Genomic DNA, 20,992 nt, shown 5'->3' with positions numbered 1-20,992 from the left:
GGGGAGATTGGAAGTCCTCAGGTTGTTCAGCATTTGAACTCCGATGCTGATCTTGAGAAAGCCTCCTCCACCATAAATGCCAAGCTTCACGACATGTTCTGAGTAAATTTTCCTTTGAAGCAGCAGCTGATCAAGAAGGTCTTCTAGTTTGATGCAGTGAACAACAATTTGACTTCTTTTTTCTGTTTTGTCAGTGGTGATCTCAATTGTAGATTGGGTAAAGTATTCTGCTAAGCTCTTGTCAAGCTCAGCAAACTTTGCGTGAATGTTTGGCTCCAAGACTCGAGCCTTGGAGAAGTGGTTAAGTGTGGACACAAGCTTCTTACAGATTGATTTGACAGCCCGGTGTTGGCTTGAAGTTGCACTAAGTCTCGAGCGCTCAAAACATTAGCTTCAGGGAAGAGATTTTTGGCACTGGATGGACCTAGGTCTCAGCACCTCCGCTGTGTTGCTTGAGGCTGTGCTGAATTTGAAGACAGTGGGTTGTCCAGAGGATACTTTTCAAGGAACTTCATCTGCCCTATCTTACAGATAAGACAGTCACATGCTTGCGCTCTTGTAACTGGTCTCATCCTGATAGAGGATAAGTCAAAGACAGGAGAAATGATGACAAACTCTACCCTTCCTTTTTTCCCTAATGCAATATGTCACAAATGCCTCTGGGCACTCTTGAGTCACTGAAGTCTATAGGAGTTGGAAGGGTTTCTAGCGCAACTTGTATCAAGTGGCCTGTCACCTCTCTGACACACTTTCTCATGCAGAGAAAACAAACTATTTTCCTGCATTCATCATGGGACTTGACTGAATTAGGCATGATCGCAAAGCAGACCTAAAGAAAATCACTCTTTTTATGCATATGATTAGGGCTGTCATTGGTGACTAGCAAAAGTTGACATTAAAAATGTGTTTAAAAATTAAAAGGAAAATGAGTTATTGGTCAAGAAACACCTTGTCATCATTAGATTTTTATGGAAAATTTACCTTTAAAATGGGATCCGAAGCAGATAAATTCTCATGCACAGATATGTAGGTATTGCACACTTTATTTTGTCAGTGCTATTTCCCAAGATTCAGAAAAAAAAATTTGATTAAAAATATAGCACAAAGCAAATATTTGAAGATTGGTCCTTTAGACATATTGGGAAGAACTAACAAATCCTGTCTAATAAAAAATTACATATCAGTAAATGGTATCATTTACGGCTTGATAGAATAGATATAAAACTTTAAAAAGGGTTTATATTAATATATTTATATTTTACTTATTTTTTCTTAGTAAAGATGTTTTTGGTCAAATTCATCTCAGTATCCATATCTAAAGAGTGCTTGAGTAGAATTTGTTTACATATGCTGTAAAAATGCAAAAAGAGTCAAAGTTGTCAATTCATGATTTTAAGGAATAAATGAAAAAATTCAAACTGATTTTTTTTTTCTTGGACGGTCACAAAAGATTTCATTTTTTGCATTTTTGAAAACAATAATGTGTGAGGATCATTCCCTCCAAAGGATTTTTTCGGAGTCTTCTGTGACAGTTTCTCATGATTCTCAGGACGTGTGATATATAAATACTTATATGTGTTTATATATATATGTGTATATATATATGTGTGTATATATATATATATATATATATATATATATATATATATATATATATATATATATATATATATATATATATATATATATATATATATATATATATATAATATTTATACAACAAAATAATGACAGTTATAAGAACACCAGCTGATATGCTATCCTTGCAAAACATTACTGACAAAGCCATTAAATAGACTATAAATTGGCACATGTTTTTTAATCTTAATAAATGTAAGGTTTTTCATGTTGGTTGCAAAAAATATTATTCGACACATAATTACACAATGTTAGGCCAAGATGGATTTTATCATCCATTAGAATGTACCACAGTTGAGTGTGACTTATGTGTCTAATGACTTGAAATTAAGATTGCAAGTAGATGCGACAGCAGCAAAAGCAAACTTGAAATTAGGTGTGCTAAAAAAATATTCAGTGGATGCGGTATATTCCTCTGATGAGTTTTATCCACTGTATATACTCAATCTCATCTAGAGTTTGCAATCCACACTTGGTTACCTCGCCTTAGTGGCTGTATCAACAATTTAAAGCAAATTCAACATTGTGCAACAAATTTTAGAAAATCTCTGAGACACCATACTTATGAAAAAAGATTAGAAACACCAAGACTAAACATTAGGAAAAAAAACAAAACAAAAAAAAAACAGGGGATTTTATAGAACAATTCAAAATCAATTAAAACCTTGATCAAGTGAATTAATCATTGTGTACCACAATGTTATTCTTTTCCTAGTCAATGTCATATGGCCTAAAATGGATCCACAACTATATGCTTCAAAATCTCACAACTTAAAATTTTACAGGATATTTTAATTAAAAAGTTATGTACCAAAAAACAAGTTTAAATTTCTGAGATTTAAATATTAATGGCCAAAATACTCTATTTTCATAAAGTTACTCAAGATGTTCAAAGGTTTGTATGTTGAAATTAAACAGAGGATTGCTACTGTTTTTTTCTCTTCATCAGAAGTTATGTTTCATTAATTTTTTACTATATGGCAGTGCAATTCTTTTGTGTAATTTTTTTTAGCTATCATATATAATGGAATACTTATAAAATGATTTTTATATTTAGAAAATAAAAAAATTTCTGTATGCAACTAATAAAAATGCTAATCATTTAAAATGTCACTATGAAATGAAGAGCAAAGCATTAAATTGTTCAAAGAACATCAAGAACATCAGTCGTGTGGCAGTATTTGTGTTTCTTTTACAATGGAAAATGATGAATTGCCAATTAAGGTTTGATTTTTAGTGATTGGTTATTGCAAAAATATATGGTCAGTGTATTTGTGTTGTTTTTATTCTTTTTTATATTCTTGCCCATATTTTTATGTTTTTATTTTTTTATTTTTAGTCTATATACTTTTTTTTTTTTTACCTTTTTCTTATTCCATTTAAACCATTTTAAGATATAGCATTATTTTTTGATTTGTTGATTTATACCGTCAAAAGAACCCTAGCAAGGTTGTGGCCAGTGAGACTCAAGTCTTAATAGCAAGTCTCAGAAAGGCACTTATTTACCAATAGCAGCAGAGTTTATGACCTTGAAATCATTAGTTCTTTACTTTTATTGCTAACTATATTTTTAAATAGTTTAAATTTAGCAAAAGTGTTTTTTAACTTTTTACCTGCCATTAATCAATAACATTGTTAAATTAAGAAAAATTGTAAAATACTGTAAATTTTTAATCACACCTTTTTATATACAGTTTTAAAGTTTTCAGTAACTTGTGGGGCAAATTAAGACATTAAAAAATGCCCCTTCACCTTTAGGGATGGGGATGCAAATTATGTTTTGCCTCAAACAAAGCTTTCTATGGCACTGAAGTTTTCAAAACAAGTTCTCATAGTTGCTACTTATAGTTATAATAAAAAACTCAACAAAATACCAAAAAAGTATTTTTCAAATAAAAGCTTTCTAAGAATTTTATAATCTGCTTCACAGTATTTTACCATATCTTACAACTGGCTAAGTAAGACATACAAATTTACCTATTAATTATAAATAACTTTTTTTTTAAATTTCCTAAATTTTTTGAAAATCTCCTGAATTGAAAATTTCCAGGAAACTTTCATCCCTATTTGTGTGAACAATGGTTATATGTGTGCACTGTGCATTATAAATTAAGATAGCACACATTCAATATTCAATTTTTTTGTCTATTCTAATGTTTTTATCATATTCTATTTATTTTTCTCCAGACAACACCAATTGAAGCTGATTACATTATATTTTGGAACAAAAAGTTAGGATCTGGTATTAGTGGACCAGTCAGGTAAAATCATTATTTAGAATTCTTGTGTGTTTGCCAATCAGAATTATTTTATAATATTTTACTTTATGGTTACAATATTTTATGTGAAGTCATCATGAAGCACAAAGCTTCACAATGGCTTTGCAAATGTCTTTTTTCTGCAGGAAAAAGTTTGAAATTAAAGTTTAAATAACTAAAGAAAAGGAAAAGAAAAACAAATTAAAAATAAATAAATGAGAGGAATAAAAAAGAGAAAATATTTTAATCATCATCATAGTTATATAAGGTTCAGTTTTTTTACCCAAGATTAGCAGAACTGTTTGTAAATATCTATCAAAATATGATTTCAGTACATATACATGATTACATATACATGATACATATATACATGATACATATATACATGATACATATATACATGATACATATATACATGATACATATATACATGATACATATATACATGATACATATATACATGATACATATATACATGATACATATATACATGATACATATATACATGATTGATTGATTAAGAATATGTATGTAGCTTTGAGGTTTTCTTTAAATTTTAGAAATAAGTTGATTTTAAATAAGTTAAGTTGATATTAAGTATTTTGATGCTAATTAATAGGTAAAAAAGAGATGAAATAATATAAGATAAAAATAAGACAAAAAAATTGTAGAGGGGGGAGGGGATATTTCAAAAGCGTACATACTTTTTGGGGGGGGGGGGTTGGGCTTGAAAGTACACATAACAACAGGGGGAGGGGGGTCAAATTTCAAAATTTTTGACATATGTATTTTTTGGATAACCCCTAATGAAAATAATAATTTATTACTTTTAGTTTTACTTTTAAAGAAATCCAATATGATACCCTAAAAGAAAAATAAAGATGAGGTTAGATTGAACAAGATAAAATACTCGCTCTAATATGCTTTGAGAGTTATTACTATATATAAGAGATAAAATGCTGCAAGTTGTAAGATAAAAAAAAGAAGAGTTAGGGTTGTTAAGGAGTTAAGGTTGAAATGACACAAGATCTCATGGTGTTAGTCAGGAATATTTTTTTTATTGCATTTTCCCAATGATGGGGATATTTATTGTTATTGTTCTACAAAAAATAAGGAATTTTTATCGATATTGTCCTATTACTTCAACAAAATAAAAAATAAGGTCATTAATTTTGGGAACTTTAAACTCATTAAGAATTCTGTGGTATATGGGTGCCATTGGGCTGGCTAACACCCTTGATCTGATGAAACATGGTGAGATGAAACAAGTTGCTTTTGTTGTTGTAAGTGAGAGGTATCAAGTTTGTCCACCACCATACCCCTTGTAATTACCATGTTTGTTATAACACTGTGCTAAATAATGATATAATACTGTGCTAAACAGTGATATAAAAATATGTTCCTTTGTCCAGTGGCCTTGTTTGTCAAGGTTTGTTTTTCTGAGTTTTAGTTTCAAGGTTATTTTCTAAGTTTCAGAATTTGAGAGAGTGTTGTGATAATCTTTTTTTATTTTCTAAAATTAAGCATTTTTCTGGCCTCATTTAATTAATTCAGTAAAACAAACAGAGATAAAATAAGAAAATAGATAAAATGAAATGTGATAAAACTTACTAAAATGAAATGAGATGAGATAAAATGAAATAAGATAAGCAAAAGATAGAAAAGATTAAAGATGAGTCTATAAAATTTTATTAATGTTGTATTATTGTCTAATATATGATAAATATGTAATCTGTATAAAAAAAAATCTGAAGATTTTTTTTAGTATACAGATTAAATATTTGATTTTAACTATTTTGATTATAACAAAGTTTGCAGAGAACATAACAAACAGAGAGTTGTAAATTTCATAAGCTAATAGTGATAGCTGAAAGAAAACTGAAAACTGTTTGGTTGTGAAGAAAATAATAATAATAATAAGACTCAACAATCAAAGAAATAATTGACTTAGTATAAAGAAACTAATAGATAGAATATTATGAACAACATTGATGTATATGTATGGAATAATTAATCCATACCAATACATCAACTAAATGTTTTCTTTAGGGCAGACAGCAATGATGTTTTCCTTTTTTCTTTTTTTTTTTTCATTCTTTTTTACATATAACTAAATAACTTTTATTTCTTATTACGTCATGATCAAATATGTTTAAAAAAAATCTAATTTGTAAAACATTTTTTGTTCTAATAGTTTTTTTATTTTAGAATTTGTCAAAGTAGAGCAACAAATGAAAAATTTGCGTTTAAATGCTTGGTTGATCGTCCAAAGGCCAGGATAGAAGTATTGATTTTTAAAATTGTTTAAATCAAGTTAAATTTTTTTTAACTTCACAGTTTAACTTATGGTTTTTAAATATGTAAACAAGCTAAAAACATTGTTTGATTTTTTTGAGTTTATAATATGTGTTAAGAATATCTCTCTATATCTCATTTTAATAATTATTTATGATATTATATTATATAAACTACCATTAATTTAATTTAGCATTAAAAAAATCTCATCTTTAAACCTTCTTATCTTGAATCTTTCTTATCTTTAAACTTTCTCGCCTTTACAATTGCAGTAAAACTGTAAATAATAAACAAAATTAAAATAGAACAATTTTAAATGATAAAATTAATAATAATAATAATCTTTTTTAAACTTAACAACATTGTTAGAACCTTTTTAAATATTGTTGGTTTTGATCTTTATTCTGGAGTTTCCATAATACCAGATAATTCTAATACCAGTTTTCAGTATTCAATGTTTTATAATATTGGTATACTCCGGTATTGTATTTTATAAGATTGGTATACTCTGGTATTTTTACTCCGTTATTTCGTTGTGTAAGTAAGAATCATTAAAAAATTTCCAAAACTTTTAAAGAAAACTCTTTAAAAGTTTCGCAAAATCTTTTATAAGAACAGTCAGTTAAAGCTGTCTTCCTAGCATCTCCAATTTTATTAATTTACACAATAAAAGAATACCTAATGTTGCCAACATAATTGTTATAACAGGTCTTAGTAAAAATATAGTTTATGCCTGCAACGTAAAAATATCACTGCAGGATGTTTTTAATTATATTGTTTTAACGGAGCACACCTTAAAGTTCGCTGGTACAAACATAAAAACTTCTTTCAATACAAAAGTAAAGTGAAACCCACAAAACTTTCTAAACATATCTGGGAAATCAAATTTAAAGAAATTTTTAAACCCTATTATTATGTGGAAGATTATTGATAGGGCAAAGATATTTAAACCTGCAGGAAAGTTGTGTAATCTTTGCTTAATTGAAAAATACCATATCATTACGCTGTCTTTAAAACTAATGAACAAATGAAATGAACTTGTATCAAAATGTTGCCACAAAAACAAATTTCTTATCTGCAACTTTAATGTCATTTAAGCCTACACTGTGTTGTATTTTGAATATAATTTTTTTTTATCGTAACGGTTGTTTATAACATCTGATGATCACATAAAGCGTGAAACTCCAAGTTATCTTTCAAATTTAATTGTATTTTTTTAATTATTGTTCTGATTTATATTTGCTCTACTTTTGATTGAGCACTGTCTACAGAAAAATTATATTTATTATATATATATATTTATTATATATATATATTTATTATATATATATATTTATTATATATATATATTTATTATATATATATATTTATTATATATATATATATATATATATATATATATATATATATATATATATATATATATATATATATATAGACACACACACACACACACACACACACACACACACACACACACACACACACACACACACACACACACACACATATACAGTCCTTGGAAGAAAAATTATATTTATTGTTATATAAACATATATATATATATATATATATATATATATATATATATATATATATATATATATATATATATGTATATATATACACACATATACAGGCCTTGGCGAGAAGAAATGAGTGCAGCAAAAAGCTCTCCTAAAACAAACATGTCGAGCTATGCGAGCTGCTCCTCTAAACAGCTTCTTAGGAGAGCTTTGAGTTTTTTGTAAGAGCTATCTGTTCATTCATTTAAAAAATTGTTTATTAATTACAAAATTTTGGCTTTATACTTGTTACAGGCCTAAGGTGCCACAAATTTTTTTTTTTTAATGAACGTTGACGTTAGTGTTTTTATTTAATGATAAACATCTAATTTAAGAGATATATGTCATAGTGGTTGTCCATAAATTACATCATTCTATAAGGGGGAGGATTGGTGGTTTTGTGACAACTCATACAAAATTTGCTTCTTAAGTGTTACGATTTTGTGACAAGGGGGAGGGAGGGAGGTCAAAAATTGCATGGTGTAATTCATGAACAACCCCATATAAGGAAGTTTTATTTTCAAATTATTATTATTCTAGTTAATAAGTTATGTCAATGACGCTTATTGAATTTAATTAACTCTTAAAATTAATTACAAAAAAATTTATTTACATTTTAGTTCACTCAAAAAAAATGTACCAACTTGAAGAAATTTAAATAAAAGGAGCTAAAAATCAAATAAAAGTTTTGACATTTTTAAAACTTTTAAAAATGATATCATATTAAGTATTAAATAATAAGTTACTAAAAATATATTTTTGGCATTGTTTAACACACAATAAAATATAAAAGCTATAATAGACATAGTTCTTTATATTCTATTAGATTGTATATATTTCAGCAAAACTTAAATATTCTTTTCAAACATTTTAAAAGCGTTTTTAGTATGCTAATAAACATTACTTCACTTTAAGAAAAATAAGAAAATTAAATAAAAAAAGCATGCTATAGAATAAAGCAATCCTAATGCTAAAGCATGGTTTCTTTTAAAGTAGTTACAAATGCATTCATTTTAAGTAAAACTTTGCATTCTTTTGTTAATGCATGCAAAAACCATGATAAAACATAGTTACTATCTTTGATAGCGTACTTAGTTATTTTACTTAATAGTAACGCTATTGAAAGAAATAATCATGTTTTAGCATGGTTTCTTGTAAAGTCTTTAAAATGTGTTGTAGATTTTAGTTACTAATTTTTTTTTTTATCATATGTGTTTTTTATAATAAATAAAAAACCATCAATCACATAATTATTTGGAAAAAAAAATGCTGAAGTAATGCATGCGTTTTTGAAAATTTTAAGCAAACCCTAATGTTTGCATATGCAAAAATATGCAAACCCTAATGTTTGCAAAAATAAGCAAACCCTAATGTTTGCATAAGCAAACCCTAATGTTTGCATATGCCCTTTGGTAGATTTGTCGCACCATATCAAGTTTGTTACGTTAATATTACAAGAATATAATATATTCTTGAATTATTAACGGAACACACATCTATTATACATATAACAAATATATGTATACATATAACAAATATATGTTTACATATAACAAATATATGTATATTATACATAACAAGTGTCATTTATTGCAGCATGTAAAAATTCTTTAGTGGGGCGTTGTTTTTACTGCTTATAAAAAAAGTTTTATATTTTCTATTTGTAATAAAATGCAGGCATTTTAAGAATTATTAAAAATAATTATTAAAATGATTGCATTTTTTATTTCAGTTACTATGATAATTATACTTTTGAAAAAAAATTATACTTTTGCGAGAGCCATAAATTGCTCCCGTAAACCGTTTTAGGGGAGTGTGAGCGTACTCAGGGGGTAGCAAGAGCTAAAGCTCTCGCTACCCATTGAGGCCAATATATATATATATATATATATATATATATATATATATATATATATATATATATATATATATATATATATATATATATATATATATATATATAGATACATACATACATACATGCATATAAATATAAATACATGCATACATGCATATAAATATACATGCATATATAGATATATGCATTTGTATATATCTAGGTTGACTTGCATTGGAGGTGTCGCAATCATCCTCATATTGTTTCTTGTGTTGAGGTTTATCAAAATGATCTAATCTTACCTGGAGAACTTCATAGAAAGTTTGAGTTTTTTAACTTTTTCATTTTTTTAATTTATATTATATTTTTTTAAATTATATATATATATATATTTTTATCCTTAAACTTTCTTAACTTAACTTTAACATTTTAGAAAGTATTTAATAATGGTTTTGGAACTAATGGAAGGAGGGGAATTATTTGACCAGATTCGTAAAAAGATTAGCTTTACAGAGATGGAAGCAAGTGATATCACTAAGCAGGTCACTGTGTGATTATGTTTTTTATGTCTTTTTTAAAGTTTTATGTGTAAATCATTTAAATAGAAAACGAAGAGTAGTTATAACCTATATCTAAATAATAAAGAATATTTATAACCTACATCTAGGTCAATAATAAATAATAGTTATAGCTTATATCTAGGTACAAAATAGCAGTCAACAATCTTGGTAGATTATAAAGAATAGTTAAAGCTTATATCTAGGTAGATAATAAAGAATAGTTATAACCTATATCTAGGTCAATAATAAATAATAGTTATAGCTTATATCTAGGTATAAAATAGCAGTCAACAATGAAAGATATAATTGATATTTTGAATGGAAAAATGAATATTTTTTTTTAAATTATTAAAATAACTTTTAATAAGGATTTAATAAAAAATAAGGTTTAATAAGAGACATCAAGTAATGAGAGAGCATATAATTATCAAAAATAGTTATAATCAGATGTTTAAAAAAAAATTTAAAAAAAACTAAAAAAAAAAAAAATTAGAAAATGGTTGCAAACTGTATTACTTCCTCTTTAGTGATAACATAATAATACTAACTAATGCTAAATAAATTCTTATTGTAAAAAAATAAAAATATATAATAGTTATAATAAACATTAATAACAACAAATGATAACCCCTTGGATATAATTATAAACTTTCCAACTCCATTTATCAACACGGTAGAGGTCAATAAAATAAAACGTTAACATAAAATTACTTAAATATTTATAACAATTTATAACCTAATTTATTAAAAAATATCTTTTCCTTTTAAAATTGGTAAAATTTACAGCTGTGATGATTTTTTTTCTTTCTAATAACTATTTGACTATTTAATAAAAAAAAAACTAGAAAGTTTGTTGATACAGTCAACAAAAAATAAAAAACCTTAATATAAAATGAATTAAATTAAAATTTAACAAAATAAAAAAAAAATCATCTCAATCTAATGGAATATTATTTAGGTAGCTTCTGCCATTTTTCATATTCATTCACAAAATATTGCTCATAGAGACTTGAAGCCTGAAAATTTGCTTATTAAAGATAATAGTGATGTAAGTATGTTTTCTTTATTTCATAATGTGAAAACACCTAGCTTTCACAATTTTGTGGTTTGTACATGTTATGATGAAGATGATGATGATTAATTTTTTTTGATAAATTTAGAATATTGTAGTGAAGCTTACAGACTTTGGATTTGCAAAAATTGATAAAGGAAATCTTGTTACTCCCCAGTTTACTCCGTATTATGTGTCTCCCCAAGTCAGAATTTAAAGTTCTTATTAAATTTTTTATTTATTTCAATTTATAAAGTCATATATAAAGTGTATATGTATAAACTCATTTTTATTATATGCATATAATATTGTTATTAAAAATATTTTTTGAAGTAAAGTATTTAATAGGTTCTCGAAGCCCAAAGATTTCATCGAGCTCAAAAAATGGGAAATATACCTATTGAAAGTGAGCCCTACACATATGATAAGGTGGGCATTAGTTTATATTTTTTGCTTGATATGAAATATGGAGTACTGTAATATGTTGGTAGTAGTTGTTGGGTGGTGTTTTTTTTTTATCCAAAACTTTAAGTTGTGAACTATTGATGATTGTTGCATTAGCAAGTTGTATTATTTTGTTAAAAAATTAAACTCCACATAAAGGAAATGCCTTTATGTGGAGTTTAAATGATTTAGTATTTTGGCCTCAAGAGCTCGACTAAAATATGTAATGCAGTTGTCTTGACTTTATCATGTTGTTATTCATGTAAGTTAGAGAGCATATTCATGATTGTTTACAAGTGTTAGCTAAGTTATTGTTTCTTATTAGAGTTGTGATATTTGGAGTCTTGGAGTTATCATATACATAATGTTGTGTGGGTACCCTCCATTTTATTCTGAAAATCCACGCAAGCAGTTATCACAAGGTATGAAACGAAGAATAATGGAAGGAGAATATGACTTTCCTGCACCAGAATGGTCAAAAATATCTGACCTAGCCAAAGATGTTATCAAAAGGTTTTGAAGTTATTTCAAAAAAAAATTATTTTCAATTTTTTTTAATTTTATTTAAGTTATGTTTGATTTTTTTTTGCTTGTTAGAATGTTAGTAATTGACTCAAAAAATAGAATGACTATTCATGAATTAATCAAACACCCATGGCTAAATGCAGGAATAACTCTAGCAACTGTTTTGAAATCTCCACAAAAACTCATGTTAGAAGTAAGATTACTTCTTAAATAGATTTAAATAGATTATTACTTCTATATTATTATTATTTATAATTATTCTTTATTACTATTATTTATTTTTATTTAATATTGTTATTTATCATTATTACTTATTCTTATTTATTATTATTAAACAAATATTACCATTTATATAAAAATGAAATTATAAAAATTCTTTTTTTTTAAAGTTCTTTTAAGATTACCTATGCTATAGAATATTTAAGGTAATTTTTTTATAACCAGTCACTTTTCATAGCATTTACTTGTTTTACTCATCAAGGCTGAGTATTTTTGTCATGATACAATCACTAGGAGGGTTACCATCCAGGGTACCACTAGGAAGGTTATCATCCAAGATTTAAAAGCAACTCAAATCCTTACCTACAATTAAATTAGGGGTTTTGTATCAAATATTTATTAACATATGTAAGTTGCCTGACAAAAACTTAAGTCTTACCTGTGCCATGGCAATGATGATGATGAATAAGGCATTATTAAACAATTTAACACTTAGAATGTATGATTCAACCTAAAAATAGCAATGAAATCAGCAAATAAAATCATTGGTTATAAAATTCTAGGAATCAGAAAAATGTTGTAGATATATATTTATAAAAAGCAAATATCAGTGGCAAAAGTTTTAAAAGAAAAAGTCAATTATATTAATAGAAAATAAATCTTATGTAAAAGTGGATTTTAAGCATCTTCTTTCATAAGAATTTTAGGAGAACAGAATTCCTTTAACCTTGTTGAGGTGAAGATAGTTATACTATATGATTTTTTTTGTTGAGGTGAAGATAGTTATACTATATGATTTTTTTTGTTGAGGTGAAGATAGTTATGCTATGTGATTTTTTTGTTGAGGCGAAGATAGTTATACTATATGATTTTTTTTTTTTTTTTGATGAGATGATATACTACAGATATACGTTATACTACAGTGGTGGCACAAAGTCATGACCACACACATATTTTGATCTCTAATAGTGTACTTAGGCAATAATAACTAATTTTTGTAGCAATTTTTATTCGGAAACCTTACTAAATATCTAGTTACCGATGTGGGGCGTTATTAGCAACCAAATATTATTTTTGTTATTATAATTACTGTAATTTTTGTTAATTACTGTTCTGTGTTGATTTGATCAGAAATTGTTGATATCAGTTTGGTATGTTTAAGATTTTTCTAGCATTGTTTTAGTAGATATTTACTTGAAATTAATGTATTATCACTCGACTACATATCGTACCGAAACGTGGAGCTAATATTGAGAATAAATTAGTTAGATTTAATTATAATTATAATTAGCAGTGCTAATTAGGATTAATTCATTTAATTAACATTTTTTGGAACTTTTTAAGTTTTATTGTGTTTCTAAACATTTGTTGTTGTTAAATAATAATTGAAATCATGTATTCTTTCATTAAGCAAACATTTTATTATTTTTGTATTATAATTTTGCAGAACATTGTGTATGCCATGTATCAGAAGCTATCAACTGATCAACGACTGAAGATCATTGTTATGACTAAACAAGGCATTTCTTACAGAAATATTGCTGAGCAAATGAAAATTGGACTGTCAACTGTCACCAGAACAGCCAGAAAAGAGAAAGACACCGGTACAGAGGCAGACTTAGAGCATGTTGGTAGACCTCGTAAAACTACCGCAAAGCCGGATTGGCTTTTGGTTCGGGCAAGTTTGTCTATTTGTTTTGCCTTGGCTTCAGATCTTGCAAGCTACTTGGGGAAAAACCACAAAGTTCATCTGGCAGCAAGGACAGTTAGAAAACGCCTGCAGCAAGCTGGCTTGAATGGGAGAATTGCTGCGAAGAAGCCTTTATTGCGACCTGATAACATTGCAAAAAGAAGAGCATTCACGAAGATGCACAAAACCTGAAAAACATGAAAGTACCTTTACTGTTTTCTGTGGAGCTAAAAGAGCTTATGTGAGGAGAAGAGTTGGTGAACGATTTAGTCCTCTGTATATAGGTCCCACAGTAAAGCATGGAGGAGGCTCTCTTATGGTATGGGGTTGCATGTCAGGATCAGGTGTAGGTCATTTATATCGTTGTACGGGCACGTTAAACCAGGATAAATATTTGGAAATATTAAAAACACAAATGAAACCATCATCAAACAAACTATTTGGTAAAAACAAACCATTTTTCTTTCAACAGGACAATGCTCCTTGCCACAAAGCAATGAAAGTAATGGAATATCTTAAATGTGCTCATACCAATGCTATTGAATGGCCTCTACAAAGTCCTGACCTGAAGGTACAGAAAACCGAACCCAGCAATCTGGATGATTTGTGGCAACATTTGCAAGCTGCATGGCTAGCAATCCTTGTTGAGACCATCTCAAAGCTGGTACAGTCTATGCCAAGACATGTACAGGCTGTGCTCGATACGCATGGAGGGCATACAAAATACTAGTCTTTTAGTCAGAATTTCTAATGTTTTATTAGCGGCGCTTATTACTGACAATGCAGAGTCATTTTTATTTCAATGTGATGCTGTATTATTTTATACTGTGCCAAAAATAAATAAAATTATCTTGTTTTTCAACTGTGGTCATGACTTGGTGCCACCACTGTATATATATTTTTTGTTTTGTTTATGTGAAGATAGTTATACTATATGTTTTTTTTTGTTGATGTGAAGATAGTTATACTATATGATTTTTTTTGTTGAGGTGAAGATATACAATATGATTTTTTTATTTATTGTTTTATGATCATCTCAATTTATAGTTTTATAACACTTTATCCAGGTTTTTTCTTTTTGTAAATTTCTTTTTTATTTTTTTAAATTTCTTATTTACTTTATTTTACTATATATATAATAAATATATAAAGAGTAGTATATTTCTTTTTTTTATTAATTATTATTTATTATTCTAGAGTTTGTTGTAAAAGTTTTTCAATTATTTATTTAATAAAAATTAATGACACATTTAGTTAAAAGAACAAAATTTTAAAAAAGACTAATTATAATATTAGATTTATAGTCAAGGTAATAAAGTATTCAAACTTTTTTCAAGTTTTACTAATTACCTTCTGATTGAAACTTTTATTCTTGAGTGATAACTATTTTTTATTTACAAATTTGTTAAATTTTTCAGGACAGTTTTGAGAAAGTTGTGATTGCTCATTCAGCTATGCTTGCTGATTTAAGAGTTCCTGATGATGACTTGATACTGAATCCAGATGCTATTGAAAAGAATCCAATTATCCTTAAACGAAGAAAAGCCCAAGAACTGTATGTTTTTTACATTATCTTCATTGAAGTTGTTGTGTTCAATCAAAGTTGTTTTGTTCAATCAAATGTCTATGGTCTAACATTATTTTTTGTAACAAAGTTATGGATTTAACATTATTTTTATAATAAAGTTTTATGAACAAAGATATTTTTATTTTTTAAATTTTTTTAAAAAATGGATGTTACAAAATAAATAATGAGTTTTTTAAATAGGTTTTTGGAGATTTTAATTTTAAAGATGTTTTTTTTATATATAATGTTTTTTTATAGTATATTTTTTAGCTTCACTTTTATAAAATCCAGGTTTTAAAAAAGAATCATTGTTTTTTTATAAAATACTAAAAAAATAAACTATTATCTAATAGAGTGAACAAAAATAATGTTTTGCTTAAATTAGTAACTTTATTACATTACCTTACAGTTATATCTATAGGGATGGGAGTTAAGTTTTAATTCAACTAAAATTAAAGGTTGATATCTTCATTCCTGTGATGTAAAAAAAAATGACTCGTTAGAGGCTTGTCAATGTTTATCTCGAATAAAACCATATTACTTCAAACAAGTTGTTATTTTCGCATTAAACAAGTTAATTTTTTACTATATTAAAGCACTAATTTTTAAATTATATTTTTTACATTATATATAATCAGTAGCTTTATAATTAAATCAGTAACTTGTTCCCTATATTAAACCAGTAATAATTGTGACCATTAGTTACAATATGCTTTCATTCATTAAACCAGTAATTATTGTATCCAGTAATTACAATATGTTTTTTTAAAACATTAAAGCAGTAGTTATTGTAATTAGTATATACAATATGTTTTTACTACATGAAACTAGTGTTTATTGTAACCAGTAATTGTTATTGTGTATCATAGTATGATAATTTTTTCTTCTTTTTTTAAAGTTGTTTGATTTCATCGGATACTAATGACCAGAAATGTCTCGTACCTATTGAAACTTCTGGAATAAAAGCATTGAGAGATATGGTGGCTTTTTTGTACATGCCACCATTGGATAAGATAGGTCAGACATTTTTTAGTTTTACAATTAGATAAAATTTAATTCTTAGCCTTTTTTTTTAACCTTTTTTTTTTTTTGATTTTGTTTATTGTTATTTAATCTTAATTATTGGTTCTGAATTAGTTTTATTCAAAACAAAGGGTTTTTTTTATAAAAATAATAATTTAAATGCCATAAGATATTATATCTTATGGCATTTAAATGTTTTTAATGAATCACAGAATGAGGAAATACTGAGTAGCTGGGTTCCCAATAAATAAAAGCCTTAAACCTCTATCATGTAACTTCAACTTTTTAATGGAGAGCTTACATTAAAGGAAATTTGTTTTAATCGATGCCAATTACAATCTCTTGTAAAAGTTTAGAATCAGTTAATTATTTTTTAGGTAAATCCATATTTTATTGAAAATGACATACACAAATGCCATACACAAATCTAAGATTTAATTTATGTTATATACATACATGTGTATGTATATAAGATAATAATATAACAAAGTATATAACAAAGCTAAGATTTATTTTATATTATATACATACATCTGTATATACATACATGTGTATATACATGTTATATACATACATGTTATATACATACATCTGTATGTTGTTATATACATGTTATATACATGTTATATACATAGATACACAGATGTTATATACATACATCTGTATGTATATAACAATATAACAAAGTATATAACAAAGCTAAGATTTAATTTATGTTATATACATTCATATGTATATATATAACATAAATTAGATCTTAACTTTGGGTAGTCAATTTCAACAAGTTATGGATTTAACAAAAAAATACTAAATTGATTCTAAACTTTAGAATCAATTTCCCTCCTCACCTAGTTAGATTTTTAATCATTACTTTGTTTGTGTTAATCATTACCTTGTTTAGTTAATTCAAAGAAGTTGATTTAAAGTAGCATCTCGTTGTAATAGGCATTTCTTTAAATACATGAATTTAACCATATGAATTTAAATTAATTCAGCTAAGAAAAACTATTTTATTTAAGATTTTAATGAACAAAAAGTAACAAAACTACACTAATGTAAATATTTATTGAAAATTCTTTAAAGTATTTTAAACATTTATTAACTTCTAATTGTTTTAATTTTAGTTGTTATTAAATGTTAATTTTAGTTGTTATTAAATGTTAATGTAAAATGTAAAATTTTAATCAATATTTACATATCGCGAAATATTTGCAAAATTAACATAATAGTAAACACGCTTATGTCTTGTATTCAAATAATTGTCTATATTTAATATAATATATTATATAGACAATATAATATATTATATTGTCTATATAATATATTGTATAGACAATAACTGTTTAAATACAAAACTTAAGCATTTGATAGACAAATTTGCTATTGTTTTAATTTCAATTTAAATATTGGCAAATCTTTTTATTTAACTTTTACTAAAAATTAATAACTTTCAAAGTGCTTTCGAAGTCGTCTTAAATTAAAGAGATAATGATTTAAAAAACAAATGTTTTTTTAAAGATAAAATAGCAAGCTAAAGATCAAAAGTTTCTCATTCAAAAAATCAAATTGCGTGATTGTTATTAAGACTGAAATTTTTACTTTTATTTATTATCAAAACATTAACTCTTACTTGTTAACTTTACTCTGAAAGAATATTTTAAAATCATTCTATCTTTTAAAGAATTATCAAATTTTAAATTTTAAAAAAATTTTAAAAGTTAAAATCTATAGTGTATTATATTTTTCAAGCTAAAAATTTTATACATTTGATTGTCTTTTAAATTCCGTAACTAAAATAAAATAAGATTTTGTTTTTAAATTGAGTTTCGGTAACAACTTTCATTTTATTAAATCCAATGTTCGCTTGGTAACCGAAGGAGTTTAAATGTTCGGTTAGTAACCGAATGAGTTTAAATGTCCGGTTAGTAACCAAATGAGTTTAAATGTTCTGTTAGTAACTAAATGAGTTTTAAACCTTAAACAAGATATAGTAATTCTTTTTAAATTTATTTTATTGTCCCAAAGAAAAAATGAAATAGCTAAAATTAGTTATTTACTACATTTACTTCATTACTTAATGTATTTGAAACTAAAAAATCTTTTCTTATTAATAATAAAAAAGCAATAGAATAACAAAAAAATTAAATAATTTTTTAAGTGTGGTTATGTAGACTAATTGTGCATGATTATGTAAATTAAATGTGGATGATTATTTAAATTAAATCTGCGTGATTATTTAACAATAGTTACAACTTGTTACTTTATTTTAAAAAGTTTTCTATATTAATATAAAAACATTAAATATAAAAGATTTGAATTTGATTTTCCAAACATAATTAAAAACTTGATTTAAATTAGAAAAATTATATCGTTTCAATATTTTAAATTTTATTTTATATATTTAATTTAACTTTTTGTGTTTTAATTCTTTTTATTTTCTCTTTTTGTTAAGATTTCTTTTTTTGTTTTTTAAAACAAATTAAATTTTTTTTTACTTAGGTCTATAATGTTTTTACGGCGCATTTTTTAAATGTTCGGCTAATGTTAACAGTTATGGTCAAATGGTCAAAACAAAGTATTATTGGTGTGGTCATATAATGGCCTACAATCTCACACCTTCATGACCATGACTGCTACACACTTATTTTGTGTGCATACATACATATATATATATATATATATATATATATATATATATATATATATATATATATATATATATATATATATATATATATGATTTTTTTTTTAGAAAGTCCAACATTTGAAGATTTTCTGGCTGTGTTGACACATGAAGTTCTTAAGCATAATGTCTGTTCAAAGAGATTAGAAGATGTTTTAACCTCTGAAGGTTGGAATGGTTAGTGGTTTAGTTCATTAGGGAATTTTTCATTTATTAAATTGTTATTTTAAAATTTTATAGTTAATTTTTAATTTCTAGGTACTGCGTATATACATCAAGTCAATAAAACAATATTGGCAAAAAATCTGAGTGATATATTGATAAGTTTCAAGCCACATTAAAAACTACAACAAAATCTCATTGAGATTGAAACCATTGTATTCAACATTGAAGCCATTGCATTCAATATTGATAATTAAACTTATGATAATCAAATTTTGTCCATGCTTTTTAATGGAAATTTTGTCTTTATCTGTTCTCCAGACCATGATCAAAATCTAAAAAGCGATTTTAAAGTTTTTTTATCAAGCAAAAGAGTTTCTAACATCAAAAGAACATTATAAGAACAATAATGAAATGTTATTAAATTGTTTAATGTAGATTGATATCATGTGAAACTTTTTTAATCGATAGATAAGTACACGTTTATAAGAAGATTGTTAAAAGCATCCAGAATATATGTAAATATGGAAAATATATTTAAAATAACATTTTGCTTATATTTATTTGTGTCAAAAATATTTTTCTTTTCTATTTTTTCTTTTTTAATTCTTTTAAGTTTCTAATAAGTTATAAATGTATCTGTTTAATCTCTTATTTTACCTTTTATATCTTCTTTTTTTTACTACATAATTAATTGTATTATTTTTTGTGATTAATAGCATCTATTATTTCATTGATCATCTGTTACGTTATTGATTATATCTGCTACATTATCTTAGTTAAATTATCATTTACATCACTAAATATATCATTTTACATCATTCATTGATTATATCATCTGTTACATCATTGATTATATTATCTGTTACATGATTGATTATATGATCTGTTACATCATTGATTGTATCATCTGTTACAGCATTTATTATGCCATATGTTATAAGTGTAATAGAAAATGTAATCGATGATGCAACATTAATATCATTAATACTTCTTAAATTTTCATTTAAATATTTTTATAAATTTTTTTTGTTTTGAGCATTTTGGGTATTGAGTTTTATTGTGTTTTTAAATTTGTAGTTTTATAATGAATTGTAGGAATAAAAAAAAAGTTAAATTTATTATAAAAAAATATCAAGTCATTATTATTACAACATTTCTATTTCATTAATAATTTCTATGTTCAATAAAATGTTTTCTCTAGAAAAAAAAACATTACATTGCATGAAATATTTATTCATATATGTGTATATATATATATGTGTGTATGTATGTATATATATTTATATATATATATATATATATATATATATATATATATATATATATATATATATATATATATGTCTACAGTCGAGGAGGCTACTCATTTTTTTGAGTTTTTTTTTTTTTTTTGATTATTAATTTTTTAGTTGTTATTCGTGGTGCAACCCTCTCTCAACTCTTTAACTCCGAAACACGAACCTTGCTGAGCA

The 20,992-nt window shown here is 25.6% G+C and overlaps 1 protein-coding gene across 1 annotated transcript; it reads left to right on the top strand.

Annotated features, from left to right (window-relative positions):
• The first annotated feature begins 2,698 nt into the window (after positions 1-2,698).
• Positions 2,699-20,668, top strand: LOC100202421 (MAP kinase-activated protein kinase 5). Its single transcript, XM_065808214.1, has 14 exons — positions 2,699-2,862; positions 3,826-3,899; positions 6,105-6,180; positions 9,817-9,914; positions 10,027-10,135; positions 11,112-11,201; positions 11,314-11,409; positions 11,553-11,633; positions 11,974-12,161; positions 12,246-12,366; positions 15,501-15,637; positions 16,548-16,666; positions 19,425-19,532; positions 19,614-20,668. Exons 1-14 carry the CDS (start codon positions 2,836-2,838, stop codon positions 19,694-19,696), a joined length of 1,407 nt encoding a protein of 468 aa, XP_065664286.1. The 5' UTR covers positions 2,699-2,835; the 3' UTR covers positions 19,697-20,668.
• Positions 20,669-20,992: the final 324 nt, after the last annotated feature.

Source organism: Hydra vulgaris, chromosome 10 (genome assembly GCF_038396675.1).
Source record: "Hydra vulgaris chromosome 10, alternate assembly HydraT2T_AEP".
Lineage (NCBI taxonomy): Eukaryota > Metazoa > Cnidaria > Hydrozoa > Anthoathecata > Hydridae > Hydra > Hydra vulgaris.
Note: the sequence above shows the minus strand (reverse complement) of the source record. Positions and strands in the feature narration are given on the sequence as shown.